The 17564-nt window shown below is 44.7% G+C and overlaps 1 protein-coding gene across 2 annotated transcripts in view; it reads right to left on the bottom strand.

The window, feature by feature from the left end:
* The window catches only part of BRINP3 (BMP/retinoic acid inducible neural specific 3), an 845680-nt gene that overhangs the window by 312896 nt on the left and 515220 nt on the right, over window positions 1-17564 (bottom strand). For both annotated transcript variants that reach the window (XM_085654808.1, XM_085654809.1), the window contains one exon: window positions 10258-10448. In XM_085654808.1, coding sequence (XP_085510934.1) covers window positions 10258-10448 — 191 coding nt within the window. The remainder of the gene's footprint in view (window positions 1-10257; window positions 10449-17564) is intronic.

Raw genomic sequence — 17564 nt, 5'->3', positions numbered from 1 at the left:
TGTCACTCTTTCTGACTGTCGGATAGCATTACTGACGCTGGGAGCGTCCGGGACGCGGACGGGCGCAGACGGGCTTGCCTCTGGCACGCCTCCGGCGCGCCGTTGGCGCGCCCGCTGCGCGCTTGCATCAGGTGGTTTTAAATAGGTACACAACAGGCCTCCCAACCGCTAGAGCGCCTCGCAAAATGGCGGCAGGTAGTGGCACACTAACAGGATACCACACCCAAGATGGCGGCACTGGAAGAAAGCAAAGATCGTCACGCTAAAGCAGCGTGTGTGAGTTGGTTTTATAGTGCGAGTAAGAGAGATGCTATAGAACACACAGATTTTAAGGTACCTTGCACGGAGGCCCCCTCAAGTTTCATTAAGCCAGTGAGAGAGGAATAGAAAGAGAACTCAAGAGAGAGAATCATTGAAAGATGGAGAAGAAGAGAGAGGTGCAAATGGACAGAGACGTAGAGGAATATACAGAGATTGAAAAGAGAAAGAAACAAAGAACGGCTCCTTGGAAATGACAACGAGGGAAAGTGAAAGCATCTGTGCTGATGGGAATCGCGTCACTAGGCTCCCAGACACAGGACCACTTCAACAGTGCCCCACACCAAAGGCATCTTTTAAAGGCCCCACCCCAAAATGCCTCACCTCAGAACCTTGGACGTCATTTAGGGGTCGCCAGGCGTCACAGCAGTGACCCCTGGTGTGCCCCTTGCGACTCCTGGCACTGCATTTGCAACCCCTAGCCTCAGAGGTCGAAAAATCAGTGTCAGGAACACAAGGGAAGCTCGTTCTTATAGACAGTGGTTGGAGCTTCAATCTCCTTACTTTCTGTCATGTTTTTATTATACTAATAGTGAAAAACAATATTCTCTATAGTGTACCAAACAATTGAGTACAATTAGCTGGAATATGATGCGCTCTGGTAGCTGACGTAAGTAACACATGCTTTTAAATGTATGTTGTGGGCATGTGTGCAGGTGAGAGTGTGTTTTTGCAAGAGCAAGTGTGTATGTATGTGTAAGCATGTATAGGAGTGAACGGAAAGGTAAAATGGCGAGTGATATCACTTCTGCCCCCTTGGAGTTTTGATGAATTCACGTTCATGTTCAGTGTTACTCGACCCTTTCCTTAGGAACAAATTCTGCCAGCACTGTTTGCAACTGAGAGGGGCACCTCTCCACAGCAAAAATAAAGAAAGCATATTTAAGCTTTGTTGCTGTATTCTCAAGGATGGCCACACAATGCTTATCCTGCACAGCTTGCTGTAGCCAGCCAGGAGCTGCTGTTTATTGTGTGAGATGGCACGATCCCTGTCACAATGCCAAGATGGACATGAGCCCCTCCAAGGTGGGGATGTCACCCTCTCCCCAAACCGCAGGGGCTCTGGGGACTTGCATTATGTCCCTGGTTCACAATGTTATTTTGCACAAAATAGCAAATGTAGTATTTCGTACAATTTTTACCGCTCATTTAAAGGATATTTATTGGTTAGGACATATAGTTGTCCTCCTTGAAATGTCAGTTTCAAGTGATTTACATACTTTAGTAAATTATGGGTGTATGCAAGGGGAATACCCATGTTCTACCCATGTTACACTTTACCAATGTAAAGTAATGCATAGCAGCCATATGTTCTGCCATGCTTTCGTTATTTTTAGGTGTCGCTTGGAGTTAGCAGTGCGCAAGCGCTGTCTCGCCATGCGAAGGCTTCTTGGAATCGATACGATTCCAGAAGCTCGCTTTCTACTCTGTCCGTGTTTTGCATTGGTGCGCGTCATTTTGCGTCACCAATTATGCAAAACCAGGTGTTGCGATTGTCCAGGAGGCTTTTTAGTCCCTCCTGGTTTCCACCCTGTCCACTTTTGGCCCCGCCCACCGGGATTGGATCTTTTACTTGCGGAGGGAGACAGTGTCTCTTAATTAGCCGCTAAGCACTTTTTCCTTTTCTTTGTGAGCCACTCACACTGCAGGCACGACGTGTTTTTTTTATTAACGGTGCATTGCGCTTTAATGCGCTTTAAATTTTAAATGCAGTACTGGGCTGTACGGAGCCCTCATTGCTGTGCGTGCGCTACATGAACGGATATTTGTTTATTGTGTAGTGTGCAGTACTGGGCTGTACAGAGCCCTCATTGCTGTGAGTGCGCCACATGAACGGATATAATAGGCTCTTGCTCTACAAAGGTCTGCTGGCTGTTTGTTTAACAAATTCATACAGCGCAAACTGAACTCAAGAGTAGTAGAGACCTTTACAAGATACCAAGTTACATTACACAAGAGCACATTCACACAGGAACACATTGCCTTTTAGAAGGCACGGAAGATTAACTAGTTTGCCCAGAATCACACATTGATACGCCAAAGCCTTGACTCAAACAACACCAGCTTCCGCACGCGATCCTCATGCGTAAATATTTAATTAATTGCACGCGATCATCATGCGTGATTAATCAATTAATCTCCCCATTGTCCCCCTGTTTACTAAAAACGGGGTGCTAAGGAACATTCACATGCGCTATAAGAAGGGACCACCCCGTTAAATCTGTTTTGTGTTCTATGTACTTGCCATTTTTTGTATCTAATATCCAGCCTCTTTTTGCTCTCTCAAGTTCCCCCTTCGAGATCCTCCTCTCCATCCGCATTTTACCAGCACCCTCCCACCCAATAGTCATCCACCACCACCACCACGTCCACCACCCCCCACGTCCACCACCATGTCCACCACCACCACGTCCACCATTACCACCATGTCCACCACCACCACCATGTCCACCCTGTCCACCATGCCCACCACCACCACCATGTCCACCACCAAAACCTCCACAAGTCCATGTCCACCACATCCACCACCACGTCCACCACCACCACCACGTCCACCACCATCACGTCCCCCACCACGTACACCACCACCACGTCCACCACCACCATCATGTCCACCACCACCAACACATCCACCACGTCCACCACCACCACTTCCACCACCATGACCACCACCACATCCACCACCACATCCACCTCCACATCCACCACCACCATGTCCACCACCACATCCACCACCACCACGGCCACCACCACCACCATGTCCGCCACCACCACATCCACCACCACGTCCTCCACCACCACCATGTCTACCACCACCACGTCCACCACCACCACGTCCACCACATCCACCACCACATCCACCACCACCACATCCACCACTACCACGTCAACCACCACCACCATGCCCACCACCACCACCACATCCACCACCACCACATTCACCATCACCATGTCCACCACCACCATGTCCACCACCACCACGTCAACCACCACCACCACGTCTACCACCACCACATCCACCACCACCATGTCCATCACCAGCACCATGTCAACCACCACGTCCACCACCACCATGTCCACCACCACCATGTTCACCACCACCACGTCCACCACAACGTCCACCACCAACACGTCCACCACCAACACGTCTACCACCACCAGATCCACCACCACTTCCACCACCACATCCATCACCACCATGTCCACCACCACCATGTCCACCACCACATCCACCACCTCCACCAGATCCACCACCACCACCACGTCCACAACCATGTCCACCACCACCATTTCCACCACCACCACGTCCACCACCACCACGTCCACCACCACCACATCCACCATGTCCACCCCGTTCAACACCACCACGTCCACCACCACAACATCCACCACCACCACCAAGTCCACCACCACGTCCACCACCACCAGCAGTGACAGGTACAGTGTCACTGGAGGGCAGGGGTAATAGGAGTGTCAAACCCAGCTGTACATGGGACATTTAGGAATGCATTGGGTGCAAGAAGACGGGAATAGGGGCTAGAAGTATTACACCAGACCCAAGATACATTTTGAAGAGGTGCAATGTCACAGGGGCTCTTGTAAAAGCACTCGCAGCATCTCTACCTCACAGTGGCATGCCTGCACGAGCCACTCACTCAAAAGAAGCATTGGCATAGCCAATAGGTCTCGCCTTTGGGACCTTATAAGTGTTTGGCCATGCAACACTTGATGTTGTTGCACCAAGAATATTGTGCTGGATAACTAAACACTTATAAGGTCCCAAAGGCGAGACCTATTGGCCATGCCAATGCTTGTTTTTGTTTGCAAAGCCACGCAAATTAGGCTTTCGGTGACTCAGTAAATCCCGAAATAAATTTGGCGTCATGTCTATGTGAAAGAAGCAGCACCCCAACAATACAAAATGTTGGTATATCTGGGCCTAAACCTTTTCTTAGAGACACAAATCTTTAAATCTGAGGAGGGCAGGCCATTTTGAAGAGTGACAGCTTTAATCACGTACCTCTTTTTAAGAAAAAACAGGTTTGATCTATACTTAAGGTAGACCAATGTAAAAAATATTTTTCGATAATTATGTTTCTGCTATCCCCTTCACATGGAACCACAATATTTTGACCTTCCAACTACCTTAAATTATGACACCTTCGACGTGTGGCCACAACAGCTTGTCAATGACCTTACTTTTTGACACACTGTTACTGGTTGCAAGAAACGTCCAGGTCACGTGATCTTGCACAGTGTGTAGCACGAGGGTCTCACATAGTTTTTCCCGATCGTGTGAAATGACATTAAGTCCAGAAGTCACATTCAGGACACCTAGAGGTGTTGTTTATGTGCCCACAGGGAGACAGCCAGAAACCATTCTCTAATGAGGCTTTGTCACCTAAATAGAAGCCAATGTTTATGTATGCAGTGTTTGTGATAGTGACTGGTTTTGAGTATATTTAGACAACATTTTCTTCCTATGAGCAAGCCCGATGCCCAATATAGAACAAATCTCATCAAGTTGTCAGTGACCTAGATCATAGTGATACGAAGTAGTGTCCGGTGTGGATGTCCTCCCTGGCACAACATCAGAGTCATCAGAATTGCATCTGTTACCACGCATGCCAAACCCACGAGTGGCTTAACAACGCTGCCAAAACCATGACAGTGTCATATGAGTTCCATTACAATGCAAGTCATTGCAACGAATTGCTTTAGGGAAGTGCATGACTTTGGGATTGGTTAAATTACTATTCCAACTCCTGTTGATGTATCAGTAGGGAAGGTGTTGGACTTAAAATCCAACACCAGTCCAACACCGCTTTCCTTAAAGCAAGTCGTTGTAATGACTAGCATTGTAATGGAACCCGTGGTAACGTCGCAGTCATGGTACTGAGTGCATTGTAAAGGCACTACATTGTAATACCTGTGTTGTAATAGATGTTTCCAGAGCCATCAATGGTCATATCCAGCAAATTGCCGGCATTCATTTCTGCAAACCTTTAACAGAGTTTAATGAAACTACACCTTGCACGGGAGGTGCACATACATAATGCACATACATAATGCTCTAACATCGATATAATCATTAAAAGATAATGCAACTGGACAAATGCTTTATGAAATGATTGAAGCATACAAGAGCAGTCTGACCAGAATCAACTATCAGTTTCAAATTTCGTCTTTCAAACATGGATAGGAAAAGTCCCCCACTGTATGATTGTTTTTCTCAGGTATAGAGCACCGGATCCATGAAAAAGTATTGTGCAGCCAAACACTAAGTGAAATTGAGCGGGTATGACATCATTAAAACTTGCCTGCAGAGCTGTGGATTTTGCCCTCACAACTATTATATAAAATGTGAAAATAGTTGTTAAACTGTGAAGATATGTTACCTGCCAATGGTCATAAAGGATTGTGCTATGCTGCGAAATACTTGGCCAAGATGATTATAACAGTTGCACACCTGTTTGAAAGTAAGCGCAGCCACTGTCATGAGGCACGCCATGCAGGACATCCAAGGCGCAATAAAAGGACTAAGACACCACAACCTAGGTGCTTGAGAGGGGGTGTTTTGTTTCCGGGTCTATATGCTACTCATCTATAAAAGGAGACCCTCCGTGACCCCAAAGGACCCAAAAGGTATCAGTTCTAGATCTAGCAGGTAAATTCAGAGTGGGTAGCCACCTCAGAACGCCATCATAAGCATTGTGTCCAATCCTTGGCTTAGTACAACCTAATGCATTCTACGCGGTATAGTACTGGTTCGTTTCGAGGGAGCTAAGTAGACTAACACACTTCATGGCAATGAGTTGTAGGTTAAAAACCCACGATAGTGAACAGTGACCATGATGACATGGACTGAGGTGGCCAATGAAAATAGGGCCACAAAGCGTAGAGTCAAATTTCCCATTATTTCTCTTTCCACTTGTTTTCTCCATCCCTTTGGCCTACACTTGTTTGGTTATATTTCCTTATAAATAAGAACACTAAAAGCATAGACAATAAACATGCTTGTTTAAAGAAAACCGTCAATAATTCATATGCATGTATTCATGGGTAAAATAATTATCTCACTATCTTTACGTGTGGTTTTCCCCTAACGTTTTGCCTTTATACCTCCTGTTTTTGCTAGCCTTAGAACTCTGCACACTTTACCACTGCTAACCAGTGCTAAAGGGCTTGTGCTCTCTCCTTAAAACATGTTAGATTGGCTTATGCCCAATTGATATATTTAATTTACTTGTAAGTCCCTACTAAAGTGGCACTACATATGTCCAGGGCCTATAAATTGAAAGTTACCAGTGGGCCTGCAGCACCGATTATGCCACCCACTTAAGTAGCACTTCAAACATGTTTCAGGCCTGCCACTGCAGTCTGTGTGTGTTCTGTTTTAAACTGCCATTCAGATATGGCAAAATTAATCTTTTGCCAGGCTCAATCCTTCTCTTTTAATACATATAAGTCACCCCTAAGGCAGGTCCTGGACAGCCCCAAGGGCAGTGTGCAGTGTATACAAATAGCTGGACATGTACTTTTTAGGTTTTGCATGTCCTGATAGTGAAAAACTCAAATTATTTTTCACTACTTCAAGACCTATCTCTCACAATATTTCAAGACTCCCTTTCCCAGTAAAATTGGTTGAGAGAATAATGAGCTCACACCTTGCTGCTTTTGTGGAAGTTAATGGCTTTTTAGATGACACAAAGTGTGGTTTAAGAAAAGGCTTTGCCTATGTTTGCAACAGAAGTGATCAGGACTGCAGTGGATAAGGGGGGTAATGCCACCCTCATCCTGTGAGATCTGCCTGTGATCTTTGATACAGTCAATCATGATCTTCTGATCACTCGGTCTCAGAGCCTGGATTTCCAGGGTGCTGCCCTCAATCTTTTGAGATCATTCCTGACTTACCGGATTCAATCAGTCTCCTATAAGGGCTTCATATCGGAACCCTTTACACTGTCTTGTAGGTTTCCTCTGGGCTCATACCAGACCCCAACACTGTTCAATCTGTACATTACCTCTCTGACAGCATTAATCAAACCCTTCAGGATGTCACCCATATAATTGTCTCCATAGTGGATAAGAGCGCAGAGGTGGGTAAGACCTTTAGTAGCTGTATAAGTGCTGTGGGCTGGTGGATGGATACAAACTACCTAAAACTAAATTAATTAAAAACCAAAGTTATTCTGCTCAGCAATAATCCAACATTCTGGACAACGGACTGGTGGCCTGAGAAACACGGCACTTAACCATCGCCAATCCAGAAGGTAAAAACCCGGGTGTCTTGATTATCTTGCAAAGCACAAGTGAATAGAGTCACTTCGGCCTCCTTCTTTGCCTTGCGTTCAGTCAAGAATATCGCCAGTTCCTTCCTTTTCATCTGATAAAGACTGTTGTTGTTGCACTAGTTCTATCTAGAAAAAACCATTGCAAAACCTCCCGAGAAAAATCATTGATTAAACTTCAAGTTTTACAAAACGCGGTGGCTCGTATGCTGATTAAGGTTCCTAGATACAGGTCGGTCTCCCAAGCCATAAAAAATTGTGTTGGCTCCCGCTAAAGAAATGGATTGCCTTTAAAGGCCTTTGTATGGCCTATGAAGCTCTCCATGGCCTTGGCCCAGCTTAGCTAAAAGATAGATTTAGACAGTACCTTCTAGGAAGGAATATTTGCTCCTGCTCAGCAAGCTATCTAGCAGTGCCCAACCACAGGCTGGCTACCTGGGGCGGCAGGAGGCTACAGTTGCCTGGCCCAGAACTGGAATCAGTTACCCCTGAAGTTAAAAATGGCCCCCTCTTTACTAAAGTCTAGGAAGGATTTTAAGATTTGGCTTTTCAGACATGATTAGTATCCTAGTTTCTCCTGCCTATCATTTTATTCCATTTTGAGCAGTGCCAAGATGCACCGGGCATTTGTTTGTGCTTTGTGGGTAATAAATCAAATCAAATAGGATAACACTGGAATTTACTTTTTACAATCCATAAGTGTAATTACCAACTGGTAAAAGGTAAACCCTTCATATTTGGTGTTCCTGGACTTAAAAATCCTAAGTTGTGATGACAATGGATTTAAGTCAGAATTTTGAAAATGCCACTTGCAAAGAGTTAGCATTTTATTGCCTTAGCCCTTTGGTGCCTGCAGCCTCTCTCTGGTTCACAAGACTGGGTGTGGGTGACAGTTGGGCATTGTGTATTCTTCCTAGACAGCCCCACACAATGGGAAGCTTAGATGTGACTAGATAGGCCATTATTGGCAGGAAGGAACTGGGCCCAGCCCCACTTACACTTGAATAGGCTGTGTCCTGTCTCTATACACAGGGCTGCAAATCCCTGCTAGTTAATTTAGAGCCAGGATGGCAAGGCACCTGTTTACTTCAAAGGCATGCCTCTAGAAGCTTCTTCCCACTTCAACGGCACAACTGGGTATATTTACTGGGCCTCAGACACCAACTCTTCAGTACATTTCTGGACCTGTGACTACTCTGCCAGAAAGAAGGACTGTTGTGCTGCTGAGAGTACTGCTACTTTGCTGGACAGCTGCTCGGAAGGAACAGCTTCCGTGCTGTGCTGACCTGCTGCCTGCGGGTCTTTTGCCTGGGTGGGAAGGACTGGACCAGCATCTCTTGAACCCAGAACCCAGACTGACTCCAAGGGCTACTAGGCTCGCCTCCTGATCTGAAACCTTAGGGACATAACAGGCTTCCAATAACCTTGCATCTGCACCTGGACTCTGCCATCTGTGAGTCTACCCTGCCAAGTGGTGTCACCTCAGTCCTGGATATTTGGAAGTGGGCTTTACATGTATTACCAGCCTCTGCGACCAACGAACCAGACACATCTCCTCTGCTGTGTGGTGCAAACCCAAGAAGAACCAATGCTTGTCCACTGCCGCTTGGGTTGGACCAGTTGAAAAGACCTTGCAATGCCCCTGCAGCCAGCAACAATTTTAGAACCTGCACTCAGTGATGCATCCTCGGCACAGCCCTCACATCCCTCATTGATGGCAGCCTCGACGCTGATGCCGAACTCCACATCCCATACTAGCAGATCTTCAGAACCATGGAATCTCCATGTCTGTGTGCTACATCCTCGACAATGGACTACGCATCGCAAGCCCCCCTGATGGGATCCTTAACGTTGACGCAGTCCCTCGCATCGCAGCCTCGCTTCCTCTCGGAACTGATGGATTGCTTCGGCTGTGCAATGCATCTTTGACATGGACCTTTTCAAGGCTCATGAAACCAGGATTTAAGGTACTTTGTTCCCTGTAGGCGGCCTGAGCTCCATCAGAATCAGACTGACCTTGTGACTTTGTCCTGATCTTGTACGACCAGATAACCACAGTTGGCGCTTTGTGCGTTTTGATGCTTTTTTCACTGAAATATTTCAAATTGAATATCTCCTGTTCTACTGATTGGATTTTTGTCATCATGTTCATGTTTTATTTATTAAGGAAATAACTATTTTTCTAACGTGGTGTGGGATACTTTTTGTGTGGTGTTTACACTTTAATACTGTGTGAATTGTTCCACAAATACTTTACACATTGCCTCTAAGTTAAGCATGACTGTTCGGCGCCAAGCTATCAGAGGGTTGAGGACAGCTTAATATAGTCTTGGATTGTGCCTCCCCCTGACAAGTACTGTGGTTGTTGCTTGACCAGGGTTCACAGACCAGTCACCCAACAAACCAATTTCTGACAGCCATCAATAAGTGCAAAGTCAATACAATATGAATATCAGTGATTTTAGGAGCAACACTTTGGCAGGGCAATAACACAGGCAACTGCAGTCCCTGTGGCACCTCTTCAGGGGGGCCACAAACCTTCGGGCCCCCATTCAGCCATAGGCCAATGAACATCTATGAAATATGGGAGTCTAAGGGACAACTTATCACATCATTTTACGGGTGTCCACAGACACAATTTTCTTACCTTGATGGCGGTGGATGCGATCTGGATGTGGTGAAGTCGGCGTAGAGTACTGTCCCTGTCGATAAAGTATGAGGCTGCCAGCTGGTGCAACGTCTCTAGAGTCACTGAAGAGCTGTTGCCACTGGGATCACTGCCTTCCATCCTCTTGCTCAGCTTCCGCTTGTCCACAAAAATTGTGAGCGACTCCTCTCCTGTAAAAGCAACATGTTTACCACATTAGGTCACACTTTTGGGAATGTTCCCTCTCTGTCAGTAAAAAAGCATCAGAAATGTTTAATTTTCCACGACAGAAACAATACTATATGCTAACATCACACCTCCTTAATGAACAAACTTTGCTTTTCATTAAAGTTTTAGTTTGTGCAACTGTAGGGAATTGAAGTCTTCCATGGGTGGTCAATAGATTGTACAACAGAAGGTGCGGATACCACAGTCTAGCATGGGAGAGGATTAGGTTTTGTTTTACCTTTGTGCATGTTCTAAAGGATAACATTCAACATGATTTTCCAATTCCTTCCTGTTGGACATTTGTTTTATCCTTTAGATCATTGTATCAAAGTTTCTTCATTTCTGTGATATTTTCTTGGTAACATTTTTCTATTTTTAACTAATGTGGCTTTGGCCTTTAACCCCTTGTGTGCCCCGCCCTTTCCCCGCCCTGTGCCGGGCGTTGAATTAGCGGGCGGGGTTCATGACGAGATAGTCTCGTCATGGGCACAGCTCAAACGCGGCCCATGACGAGACCATCTCGTCATGGGCACTCAAGGGGTTAATTTTTTTATTTTCTTCACTGCGTTTTTGATTGACTCTTTGCTGCACATGCGCTCAGGAGAAGGCTTAGCAGCTTTTGGCAACCTATTAGTTGTGATCCCTCATAGAGACCAGTTTCACTTTTTCAGTCGGCTGTTTGGGTTTTGCTGGCGCGCAGACACCACTAACCTCCGGACTGTTAAGTTTCTCTCTAATAGTCTAACACTCTAATTTTTGAGAGACATTCAAAAAACATTTCTTTGCAATCATTAAATTTGATTGAGATAAGTGTTCTTTGAGCAGGAACAAATACACTGCAGAGTTCAACTAGAACCAGCATTACCAAGGAGACAAACCAATTAAGAAAAGTATTTGACATAAATTGCATTTTTAATGGTTAGTCTGGACGTTGCAGTTTCAGCTGTCTCCACATGACGGTCTCTACCTTACATTTTGTGTCTCTGAGCTTGAGAAAAGTGATTGAATAGATTGAGAATGATACGATAGATGCTCTTTTCTGTTTGTAGTGTTTCTAAGTCTTGGCTTGTCAGTGCATGTGCTGTCTCTTCAAGACATGCTGTGTTCAGAATATGGGCTTGGAGGATCACCCATCTTTCATTGGTTCTTCTTTCTGTCCTTTGGAAATGCCGGCTTTTGTTTCGTTGATATGCTTAGTAGTCCCTCCTTTTGGACTTTTGTATCCTCCCATAACAACTGCTTCTGCTACTTGTGTTCTTACTTGGCAGGCTATGTAGAGAGCTTCGAGAGCACCTTTTTTGTTGTTGACCTGCCTCTGCTTGTTAAGTGTTCTGTTTACTTAGCTTCAGCAGATTCATGTGCCCTGCCTTCACTTAATCTCACTGTGCCATTCCCCAACCCCTCACCTCTTCCACAACACTGCTTGCCCACCACCACCACCCCTGTGATATTACTACTTTTTTTTGTTTCATTTAAATTGTGATACTGATACTTTAATTTACTGTGCCCTCTCTCCCCACCCTCTCATCCCTCCCACAACATTACTTGCCCGACCTTACCACCCCTCTAAGATTGCTTCTTTTATTTTAATTTCAAGTTGAACATTTTTATAGCGGGGCCAGGGGAGGAATATGTGATTTGCCCAAACTTACAAGATGTTGAGCAGATGCTGAGGTTTCAACACGAATCCCCAGCTCCCGAGTCAGCAGTTCTGACCGCTGCGCCACATTCTCTCACTCTGAAGATCCTTGTTGGATGTTCCTTTCTTGACATAGCAGTTCCAGCAATTTGCCTCAAAGGTACTGCAGTTATGTCAGGGGACTTGTGCGGCTGCATGCCTTTTATTAGCACAGCACCTGCTGCTTCAACAACAGGCTTCACACTTGTTTACTTAAATCACTGCTTCTTCTACTTAATCTCCCTGTGCTGTCTCTCCCCACCCCTCTCCCCTCCCACAACAGTGCTTGTCCACCCCAAAACCCTTTCAAGATTGCTAAGATCACTGTTTTTTAGGTCTCGCCTGACCCAGCGCATGCGCTGGTCTGGCGAGACTTATTGAGAGGGCTCCAAAAAGTGCTACCAGGCCAGCCTAGAGCTACAGTGCATGTGCGCGGGCGCACGCGCCGCACTTTACCGCGATTGCTTTCACTTTCGCGGCCGCTTTGATGTTTGATCGTGACCGCAATCACGATCGCGATCACTTTCACTTTCGCAGCCGCACGGCCGCTAGGCATAGCCAATAGGTCTCGCTTTTGGGACCTTATAAGTATTTAGTTATGCAACTGTTGCATGGCTCAACACTTATAAGGTCCCAAAGGCGAGACCTATTGGCTATGCCAATGCTTGTTTAAATTTAAATTAATGCATTTATATAGCACAGGCGAGAATAAGTGATCTGACAAAATTCACACAATGTTGAGCCGACGCCGAGGTTGGAACATGGATCCCTAGCTCATAAGTTGGCAGCTCTCACCAATGTGCCACATCCTCTCACTCTGCACAAATGGGTGATATTTTTCCCATTTGTGTGGGAGAAACACCTTTGGTATATTGTGTACATTTGTGTGACATTTGCCCTTGTGTGCACAATATATATAAAATGGGCGGCGCTGGCAGAGGTTCTGCAATTTTATGAAGGCGCCTTAGGCTCAGCGCAGACCGCAGTTTCAAATCAGGGCTGTCATTCATTCATAGCGCGAACACGCTACCTATGATGGCCCTGATTCATGACGAATGACCTAGACCTCTGTGCAATGAAGGCTTCCAGTGCTCTCACCTCGGACATGATTTATGATTGTGTGTCTCTGCGGGGATGAGGTAGTGGTGCACAGAATTTGCAGTAAAGGGGAGAACAGAGGAGCTGGCTGTCCATCCTTCACAGGGGGATTAAAGTTAAAACACAGGATCTCTTCTGGTTGAGGAGGGAATTCGGTTGAAGGCACAAAGTGATACATGTAACAGCTCGCTGTGTAATTTAAAATAAAAAAATATCACCAGGTTTATTGAGTGATTTTAAAGCTGCAGTTCCCCTCAACCCAAAATCCAGATCACTCAACAAAACTGCACACTCCAAACTACATAGTTACATTTTACGTCACATAATTACACTCCACATATATTCATTTATAGCCAAAACACATAATTATACTCAACAAAATTCAAATCCGCAATGTGCCCTTCATTCAAACTCCACATAAATTTCACACCATGCCACACAATGCCACATCACACAATTAAACTCCACACAATTACATACAATACAACATAATTACTCTCCAGCCCACTCCATACCACATAATTACACTTCACATAAATCTACTCCATGCCACATAGCAACACTCCACATAAATACATTCCACACCGTGGAACATAATTCCTCTCAACTTCCCACTACACACCAAAAACATCCAATCCACACCACACAATTCTGCATGATGCCACATAATTCAACACCACGCCATATAATTCCACTCAATAGATACCACTCCACAACACACAATACCATTACAAATAAGTCCACTACACTTAATACCACATAATTACTATCCACATAATTTCAATGTACACACGTGCACGGATCCAGCATTTCTCATTTTAGTTTACTTCAGGTCTTCCAGCACAGTTTCTTTACCATAATGTTTCTTAAAAAAATGCAAACCGCAAACACGCACTCTCCTCTTCTTTTGGTGTTTTCTGCATACACAAGCACAGCCTCTTTATGCATCTAAAATCTTCTCTCTCCTTCATCCTCTCTTTGACACGCACTTTCTATTACTCTATGTAGAGTTTATTCACCACTTTATACACAAACTACCCATCACACTCAATCTTACTTTCTATCTCTTTTCAGCAGTTCTGACCCCTAGCTAGTCACCATACCACATATTTCCAATAGACAAATTTACTACACACCACACAATTCCAACCCACACAATTCTGCAACTAGCAATTCCAATTCAAACCACATAATTACACTGCAAACAACAAACATCTACTCCACTACAAACAAAAAAAAAAGCAAAAAGTAGTCCTCGCCTTGCTGCTGCTACAAAGTCCCCTACCAGGTCCACACAATGATCCCAGGTGCTCCATCATTACAGTTACTTTGTCAATGGCTGCAGTGGCACTCGTCAGACCAAATAACCCCTGTCACACAGTCTGTGCCACCTCCGGCTTCTGGAGTTGTTCTCTTGCCAACATTGTGTTCCAGCTTATGCTAGCTGTCCCTAAAAGTAAAGAGCAAGAACACAAAAAAAAGATCTTTCTTTTTTGGCTGCGCCGAAAGCCAGCTTATATTGAGATATATATATATATATATATTTATTTTTTGTTAGCAACTGCTGCTCTTTCTTTCGTGGCAGATCAAGGGACACCCGCTGGGATTTGCACATTTGTTTTCACATCAAGATGAGGTTCAGATCCGGATCGTTCTGCTTCAAACAGGCCCCGCTTTGCTTCTTTCATCGGGAAGACCATTAAAAGTTTGTGACTTACAAACAGTTTTTTCAGACTACCTTTGGAAGTAGGGATTTCTCTCCCAGAGTAAACAGAGCAGTGTCACTTCAAAGCCCTCCTTCGGGCTCATGTGCGAGTTGTGAATTCAGCTTCAGTCCTTCCTCTCCTTCAGAACATTGTTTCAGAAGGGACCACTGGCAGGCATCAAGCTGTCGCGGTAGCTGGAGCCGCACATGGGGGTGGGGGCGGTCGGTATTATCTTGAAGATATTGGCAGCCCCCGGCAAGAAGTATTTCGGGAGCCCCTGTTTGGAATAACTTTGAATTTTATGACTCTTGTTTTTTGGTAATTCAAGTACTACCTTAAAGGTTAAAATACAGAGAAATATAGAGAAACTTCACTTCACTTTCCCAGGGGCCCCTTGGAAAGTGGGGGCCAAGACAATTGTACACTTTTTCCATGCCTTAAAACATCTGATGAAGGGTCCAAGCAGATGAAGGGAAATTTGTGTTATGGTGGACCTGGAACAAATGTATTAGATAGATGCTATATAAATTAGATAGACTTCACAAATCATCAGAGGGATATTAGATATGAAATATCACTCATCATGTTAATATGACCTTTGTGGGCTAAACAAGATGTGTATTAGCTCAGAGTGGGATTGGTCGGTCAGAGTAACAGAACTGAAACACAATCTCCAAGGAGAAAATTCTATAAGGTGGGAGCATGTTCTGAGACGCGCCTGGCACCAATTCAAACTTGGTGGAATCTGGTGACTTTGACATTGGTGGTCTTCTGCAGAGGGCAATGTTTGTGGAGAAACGGAGCATTCTCACCGGTCATTTGGAAAGGTAGGATCTGTTTGAGAAAAGTCCACATACACAGTGTGCTAGGCTTTGAGCTGAATCCACATTTTCACTTGGACACTGAAGATGTAAGAAATATAATATATATATATATTGAAAATTTTCTTTTTTCAAGTGTTTATTACATTTGTAGTGAAACGTAATCACTAGGCATATATTCTCAAACTGGCAGCTAAAACTATTCCGCAAAACAACCCTCATGAAATGTTTTTCTCATTGGAAGAAAGACACTAGAGAAAGGACGCAATAAAAGCCAAAGTCAACTTTCAATTCTTTCAAATAAACGAAGGGGTCATTTTGAGATTGGTGGGTGCTAATCTTGTGATTCCTTCTCCCCTTATTTAGGTGCCGATTCACAAAGGCATTTATTAATGAGTACCTGATGTACTACTCCTGGAACACGCTTTTACTTACCTTTACGTGCCTTTGTGAATTGGCCCTAAAACATCTCAAATTAGAGAAATGGGGATATTCAGGGACATTCATATACAATTAGTACAAACAAATATTACTATACCCTCATTGCACTTTACTGAGTTGGATGTTTTGTTGCAGATTCACAAAGGAATAGGACTACGTAAAAGAACACTGTAGTACTACATCCCTCATTAATAAATACTTTTTAAGTCAGTTTTCTAAAGTATACTACTAGAATACAATGGGGCAGAATTACAAGGACTGGCACATCCCTGCATATTAGCAGGGGTGCGCCAGTCCTGATGCGACACGCAATTCTACCCTTGTGCCACCACAGATGCGTCGCATTTACAATGCGGCGCACCGTGGCGCAGGGATAGACAGATGCGTGTTGCATCTGATGGCATAAGGGCGGCACATTGCTAGAGTCGTGTCGCAAGTGCGACGCAACTCCAGCAATGTTCAGGGACTGCCCACACCTAACGTGCTGCGCTACTCCTTACGCCTGCTTCAAGTAGGCGTAAGATTTTGTCGCAGCGGCCTCTGAAAAGTGATTCAGTGAAAGAACACCCACACTGCATACATTAAACCTGACACGGGTTTAATGTGGCGCAGGGCTTAACAACGTGACGCATCTCCCTAAATGCGTCACGTTGTAATTAAGTCACAACTTGGTGCATGGTATACGCCGCCGCTGCATTATAGAAGTGACACAACGGTGACGTAAATGTGTCGCAAGGGGCTTGTAAATCTGCCCCTCAGTGTGAAATATCATGCTGCAAAATATCATAAGCAGTATATCGACCACAAAAATATTGTGAAGTATATGTAGGTAAGTGGAGGTTTACAATACTCAGTGCTTAATTTGAGCGGTGGTTGACGGTGGGGGCCACCAGCACTGATTTTTGGGGCCTAGCACTTATATTTACTCAATTAACATTTCCCCCGAATAAAAGAGGGAAAACTCACAACAGAGAAAGAATAAGAAGAATAAAGATAGAAAAACCGTCACAAGAACTGAAAGGAGGAACCTGCAGGAGTGAGCTAAAGGGTAAGGGAGTGTCTGGAAGTTGATAACAGAGGCCTGAGGTGGATCCCTGATTATGCAGCCTTAGAATTTGTTCCTCTGGTGCAATTCTGAGTAAAACTTTGGGCATCGGCTCCTATTCTTCACCAAATTAAGCACTCACTATACTTAACTCCACATGGCGATAAACATGACATCCAGGCAGTTAAATTTGAAGTTCAGAATAGTGAATCTATACTTATCCATACATACTATTAAGATATTCTGCTAGATGATATTGTGGCGACAATATGTTTGTTGCACAATTTTTG

The sequence above is a fragment of the Triturus cristatus genome, chromosome 4_1 (assembly GCF_964204655.1).
Source record: "Triturus cristatus chromosome 4_1, aTriCri1.1, whole genome shotgun sequence".
NCBI classification, from domain to species: domain Eukaryota; kingdom Metazoa; phylum Chordata; class Amphibia; order Caudata; family Salamandridae; genus Triturus; species Triturus cristatus.
This window is presented reverse-complemented; position numbering and strand designations above follow the sequence as displayed.